Source organism: Leuciscus leuciscus (assembly GCF_965113295.1).
Source record: "Leuciscus leuciscus genome assembly, chromosome: 22".
Classification (NCBI taxonomy): domain Eukaryota; kingdom Metazoa; phylum Chordata; class Actinopteri; order Cypriniformes; family Leuciscidae; genus Leuciscus; species Leuciscus leuciscus.
In genome coordinates, this window is record NC_138746.1 from 582,885 (window position 1) to 590,384 (window position 7,500).

At 43.6% G+C, this 7,500-nt stretch overlaps 1 protein-coding gene across 2 annotated transcripts in view; it reads left to right on the forward strand.

Annotated features, from left to right (window-relative positions):
* The window catches only part of LOC309486139 (phosphofurin acidic cluster sorting protein 2), a 93,475-nt gene that overhangs the window by 71,652 nt on the left and 14,323 nt on the right, over window positions 1-7,500 (forward strand). For both annotated transcript variants that reach the window (XM_082153310.1, XM_082153311.1), the window contains exon 12: window positions 6,490-6,611. In XM_082153310.1, the coding sequence (XP_082009436.1) occupies window positions 6,490-6,611 (122 nt within the window). The remainder of the gene's footprint in view (window positions 1-6,489; window positions 6,612-7,500) is intronic.

The window sequence follows — 7,500 nt, forward strand, 5'->3', positions numbered from 1 at the left end:
GTGAATATCTTAAAAAAGAAAAAAATTGTGTCGAAGTCATTGTTGGAACAAAGAGTTAAAGGTGCGCTAGTTCGAGCTAGAATATCTTCAATTAAAGAAATGGATGCTCCAACTGCTTATTTTTTTGGACTTGAACGGAAGGAAGCACAAAAGAAATGTTTGCTTCATCTCAAGAGAAAAAATGGAACTATTACTTCAGATCCAACAGAAATGAGAACAATGGGCATTGAATTTTATAAAGAACTGTTTGGTAATATGGACTGTGATGTTGGATCTATGGACCAGTTCTTAAGAGATCTTCCTAAATTAAGGCCTGAGGATAAAAATTCGTTGGACGTAATGATTTCTTTTGATGAACTTTCGAAGGCGGTCAAACAGCTCTCTACAGGAAAGTCACCAGGAATTGATGGTTTACCAGTGGAGTTTTATAAAGCCTTTTGGGGTGTCTTAGGAGAAGATTTGTAAAATGTATTTTGTGAGTGTTTTAAAAGAGGTTGTCTACCAAACAGCTGTCAAAGAGCTGTGTTATCACTCCTGCCAAAAAATGGAGACCTAAGTTTGTTGAAGAATTGGCGACCAGTGTCTTTAATGTGTCTAGATTATAAAATCTTGTCTAAATGTTTAGAAAACAGACTAAAAAATATTTTGCATGTTGTGGTGGAAAGTGAACAAATTTACTGTATTCCTGGGCGGACAATAATGGACAATTTGTTTCTTATGAGAGATGTGATTGATTTATCTATTAGAAACAATCTTGATGTGGGTTTTTTATCTATTGACCAAGAGAAAGCCTTTGACCGGGTAGGTCATGAATACCTTTTTACTGTGTTAAAAACTTTTGGATTTGGGGAGAATATTATTTCTTGGATAAAAATACTTTATGAAGATGCTTCAGTTATGCTTAAGATAGGAGGTGGCCTGAGTTGTCCAATCCCTGTTAAAAGAGGAATCAGGCAGGGATGTCCTCTATCAGGACAACTTTATAGTTTAGCCATAGAACCCTTACTGTGTAAGCTAAGAAATGAGTTACAAGGTTTAATGATACCAGGAGATAATTCAGGGCTAAGGTATTCCGTGTCTGCTTATGCGGATGATGTAAATATTTTTATTTCTGGTCAAAATTATATTCAGATACTTTGTAAAAGTTTAAACATTTATGAAAAGTCTTCTTCAGCCAAGGTAAACTGGGCAAAGTGTGAAGGGTTTGCTGTGGGGTCTTGGGTTGATACGGGGCCACCTCAACTTCCTGAAGGACTGAAATGGGGAAAGGAAGGTTTTAAAGTTTTGGGGGTGTATTTGGGTACTGATAAGTATAAAGAAAAGAACTGGGAGGGTCTGCTTGGAAAGGTTGTTGCTAAGTTGTCTAAGTGGAACTGGCTATCGCCCGAACTATCTTATAGAGGCAGAGTCCTAATTACAAACAACCTGACTGCCTCTATGTTATGGCACAAACTGAATGTGCTTGAGCCACCAGAGGACAGTATTAAGGAGATTCAGAGGAAACTGGTGGACTTTTTCTGGTCTGGCCAAAAATGGATTCCTTGGCAGGCACTTTATTTACCAGTGATTGAAGGAGGGCAAAGCCTAATAGATGTACGAAGCCGCATAAATGCTTTTCGATTGCAAGCAGCCCAGAGACTGTTGTACGAGGAGAATGTTGGGTGGATTAATGTTGCATGTGCTCTTCTGCGGGAAACATCTGGATTATTGTATGATAAACAGCTTTTTTTACTGCAAAGTGATGAAGTGGATTTGAAAGAGTTGACACCTTTTTATAAGTCAATGATAACAGTTTGGAAAAAGACATTTATTATACACAGAGATATTTTACAACCTGAGGACTGGATAATGGGAGAACCGCTGTTCCATAACCCATTAATAAGAACAAGGATTTTGTCCTCTAAATCTGTGGAAAGCTGTTTTGTGAAGGCTGGGTATGTCAAGTTGGGCGATCTGAGAAGTGGTGATGACTGGAAGACAGCTGAGTCTTTGCAGAGTGTTACGGGGTTGAGATCTCTTCGACTTGTGAGACGAGTAATGGAGGAGGTGTGGGCAGCTCTACCTGGGGCCTGCAGAGAGGCACTGTCACAGGACTGGAATGGGCACTATACATTTCCACCCATCAAAGTATCTGCAGCTGTGCAAGAGGAGATGGAGGAAACTGGACATTCGATTTTATCATTCGAGTACCCCAAGTTGGGGAGTTTTCAAGATATTAAGAAGAAAGAACTCTATGTAACATGTGTAAAAGTTACTCATCAGACTGTGCTAAGAGGAGTGAAGACTTGGAGGTGGTCAGAAGTGTTTGGGACAAAGTTTAAGGCATGTTGGAGGTCTCTATATAAGTTGCCTGTCGAAAAGCGTACTGCAGTCTTGCAGTGGAGACTGATGTTCGGGGCTATAGCTACGAACAGACACGTGGCACACCTTAATCCAGCAGTGGAGACTGATGTTCGGGGCTATAGCTACGAACAGACACGTGGCACACCTCAATCCAGCAGTGGAGACTGATGTTCGGGGCTATAGCTACGAACAGACACGTGGCACACCTCAATCCAGCAGTGGAGACTGATGTTCGGGGCTATAGCTACGAACAGACACGTGGCACACCTTAATCCAGCAGTGGAGACTGATGTTCGGAGTTATAGCTACGAACAGACACGTGGCACACCTTAATCCAGCAGTGGAGACTGATGTTCGGGGCTATAGCTACGGACAGACACGTGGCACACCTTAATCCAGCAGTGGAGACTGATGTTCGGGGCTATAGCTACGAACAGACACGTGGCACACCTTAATCCAGCAGTGGAGACTGATGTTCGGGGCTATAGCTACGAACAGACACGTGGCACACCTTAATCCAGCAGTGGAGACTGATGTTCGGGGCTATAGCTACGAACAGACACGTGGCACACCTTAATCAAGCAGTGGAGACTGATGTTCGGGGCTATAGCTACGAACAGACACGTGGCACACCTTAATCCAGCAGTGGAGACTGATGTTCGGGGCTATAGCTACGAACAGACACGTGGCACACCTTAATCCAGCAGTGGAGACTGATGTTCGGGGCTATAGCTACGAACAGACACGTGGAACACCTTAATCCAGCAGTGGAGACTGATGTTCGGGGCTATAGCTACGAACAGACACGTGGCACACCTTAATCCAGCAGTGGAGACTGATGTTAGGGGCTATAGCTACGAACAGACACGTGGCACACCTTAATCCAGCAGTGGAGACTGATGTTAGGGGCTATAGCTACGAACAGACACGTGGCACACCTTAATCCAGCAGTGGAGACTGATGTTAGGGGCTATAGCTACGAACAGACACGTGGCACACCTTAATCCAGCAGTGGAGACTGATGTTAGGGGCTATAGCTACGAACAGACACGTGGCACACCTTAATCCAGCAGTGGAGACTGATGTTCGGGGCTATAGCTACGAACAGACACGTGGCACACCTTAATCCAGCAGTGGAGACTGATGTTAGGGGCTATAGCTACGAACATACACGTGGCACACCTTAATCCAGCAGTGGAGACTGATGTTAGGGGCTATAGCTACGAACAGACACGTGGCACACCTTAATCCAGCAGTGGAGACTGATGTTCGGGGCTATAGCTACGAACAGACATGTGGAACACCTTAATCCAGCAGTGGAGACTGATGTTCGGGGCTATAGCTACGAACAGACACGTGGCACACCTCAATCCAGCAGTGGAGACTGATGTTCGGGGCTATAGCTACGAACAGACACGTGGCACACCTCAATCCAGCAGTGGAGACTGATGTTCGGGGCTATAGCTACGAACAGACACGTGGCACACCTTAATCCAGCAGTGGAGACTGATGTTCGGGGCTATAGCTACGAACAGACACGTGGCACACCTCAATCCAGCAGTGGAGACTGATGTTCGGGGCTATAGCTACGGACAGACACGTGGCACACCTCAATCCAGCAGTGGAGACTGATGTTCGGGGCTATAGCTACGGACAGACACGTGGCACACCTTAATCCAGCAGTGGAGACTGATGTTCGGGGCTATAGCTACGGACAGACACGTGGCACACCTCAATCCAGCAGTGGAGACTGATGTTCGGGGCTATAGCTATGAACAGACACGTGGCACACCTCAATCCAGCAGTGGAGACTGATGTTCGGGGCTATAGCTACGAACAGACACGTGGCACACCTTAATCCAGCAGTGGAGACTGATGTTCGGGGCTATAGCTACGAACAGACACGTGGCACACCTTAATCAAGCAGTGGAGACTGATGTTCGGGGCTATAGCTACGAACAGACACGTGGCACACCTTAATCCAGCAGTGGAGACTGATGTTCGGGGCTATAGCTACGAACAGACACGTGGCACACCTTAATCAAGCAGTGGAGACTGATGTTCGGGGCTATAGCTACGAACAGACACGTGGCACACCTTAATCCAGCAGTGGAGACTGATGTTAGGGGCTATAGCTACGAACAGACACGTGGCACACCTTAATCCAGCAGTGGAGACTGATGTTCGGGGCTATAGCTATGAACAGACACGTGGCACACCTTAATCCAGCAGTGGAGACTGATGTTCGGGGCTATAGCTATGAACAGACACGTGGCACACCTTAATCCAGCAGTGGAGACTGATGTTAGGGGCTATAGCTACGAACAGACACGTGGCACACCTTAATCCAGCAGTGGAGACTGATGTTCGGGGCTATAGCTACGAACAGACACGTGGCACACCTTAATCCAGCAGTGGAGACTGATGTTAGGGGCTATAGCTACGAACAGACACGTGGCACACCTTAATCCAGCAGTGGAGACTGATGTTAGGGGCTATAGCTACGAACAGACACGTGGCACACCTTAATCCAGCAGTGGAGACTGATGTTCGGGGCTATAGCTACGAACAGACACGTGGCACACCTTAATCCAGCAGTGGAGACTGATGTTAGGGACTATAGCTACGAACAGACACGTGGAACACCTTAATCCAGCAGTGGAGACTGATGTTCGGGGCTATAGCTACGAACAGACACGTGGCACACCTCAATCCAGCAGTGGAGACTGATGTTCGGGGCTATAGCTACGAACAGACACGTGGCACACCTTAATCCAGCAGTGGAGACTGATGTTCGGGGCTATAGCTACGAACAGACACGTGGCACACCTTAATCCAGCAGTGGAGACTGATGTTCGGGGCTATAGCTACGAACAGACATGTGGAACATCTTAATCCAGCAGTGGGGACAGAGTGTTTATTTTGTGGCTTAGAAGAAACGGTTAATCATTTATTTATTGATTGTTTTAGGTTGGAGGGAATGTTTAATTTTTTAACACAAGTTTTTATAAAGTTTGGGGAGAATTTTTCTTATCAGAATTTTATAAGTGGTCCAATTTATAATTTTCAAGAAAGGAGGAAGAAATGTTTACTGAATTTTCTGTTGGGTTCAGCTAAGTTGTCCATATGGAAAACTAGAAAAAATAAAATGTTAGGAATAGGTCCAATTAATGCTGAAATGGTACTAAAAGGGTTGATAACTGCTAGAATCAAGATAGAGTTTACATATTATAAATTGGTCAGTGACATTGTAATGTTTTCTGAAATTTGGTCAGTGGGGGGAGTACTTTGTCAAATTGGAGAAAATGAAATGTTGTTTTTAAATTTACATTTACATTTATTCATTTAGCTGACGCTTTTATACAAAGCGACTTACAATTGCTATATATGTCAGAGGTCGCACGCCTCTGGAGCAACTAGGGGTTAAGTGTCTTGCTCAGGGACACATTGGTGTCTCACAGTGGATTCGAACCCGGGTCTCTCACACCAAAGGCATGTGTCTTATCCATTGCGCCACCACCACCACCCCCTAAATGTGTAGAAATAGAAATTAAATTTATGGAATGAAATTTTTGTAAGATAATTGTATTGAGGTAAAAGGACAAATGGTCTAATAAAGATATTGTTAAGCCTCTCTCTCTCTTTCTCTTTCTCCCTCTCTCTCTCTCTCTCTCTCTGCATGTCGTCTCTCCTGGCCTTTCCCACTCTGTGAGTTTCCTACATTATTCATGTCCATAGGAAGTGAGCCGCCCGCCTGCTGTGACCTGTGACCTTTGCTTCCGATGCAGGCGCGGCTCAAACCTGAACCCCAGGAATGACATGAAAGACACATTCATCTATGCAGGATTATTCTGTCAGCATTTACCCAACCTCCATATGAAGCAGAACTGCTTTAAATTTTCAGTTCAATTCAATTCACATTTATTTGTATTGTGCTTTTCATAATACACATCGTTTCAAAGCAGCTTTACAGAAAGGGCATGAGTCCACATTACAGTTTACAGTGATCTGATATCAGAGGAGACTGTCTAAGTTATGCATTTCAGAAATGTACATATACAAATCACAGTTTGTTAACAAATAATTATACATTGATAATGAAAATAAAAAATGTTCAATTATTCATCTCTGACTCTGTTTCTGCAGGAGGTTGAAGCAGAGCATCATGGGATAGTAAAGGGAGATGTGTCGGAGACCATCAGCGATCGATTGAACAGCTCCGGTGTAAAACTGTGCAAGACTGACTCCCAGAATCACACGAGTCCCAGGTACGGCTCACGCTCACACACTCCGCTCACACTCGTCTGATCCTGAGGGTCTCATCAGACGCAGGGCTCCACATCAACGCTCGTCCGGGACAAGTGGAGTTTTTGAAGGGACGAGTGAAAGGGAATTTTACTTGCCCAAACAGAAAACTAGCCTGATTAAAACGGCAATAATAAACTAAATAGGGAATCACCAAAACTCGAGAATGATTCTGCATTTATTTAGTGTAAGCAGAGATTGATAGTGAATAATAATATATAATGTTCGCTGACGGTAAAAAGGTTGTGCTGCTGTTGAGGCTTGTGCATGAGAAATTGAGGAGAAATCAAAACAAATCACATGACCAGGAGTGCTGAATACCCTCACGATTGAAAATGTGACACTGATTTCATATGACAGTTCAATAAACAAGTAATTAATATTAAGTCACTTACATTTTAGACAATACACTTACACTTAGCAATATTAACTCAAATAGTTCCACATATCCCAGCAGAACCACAGCGCATCTCACAGCAACACTCAACCGTGTTTCATTACTGAATGATTCAGCGTTTTGAACGAATCGTTTGAGTCAAAGATTCAATGACTCATTCATAAACAACTGCCTCATTCCTGAACGAATCAGCCGTTTGAACGAATCGTTTGAATAAATGACTCAATGACTCGCTCATTAAGACGGTCACCTGCCGCCACCTACTGGTGGTTTAGTTTCATGTTTTAAAGTATCATTCTTTCCAAAATTTCTTATTTGTGCAGTTGTAATTTTTCAGTGTAAATGATTTAATTTGATTGGTAACAGCCCTATAGTGTCTTGTTATCCTAATTTAATTTATTGATCAAATTTAAGAATTTAAAATAAAAGATAAAGCAGATTAAAGGTAAAAATAT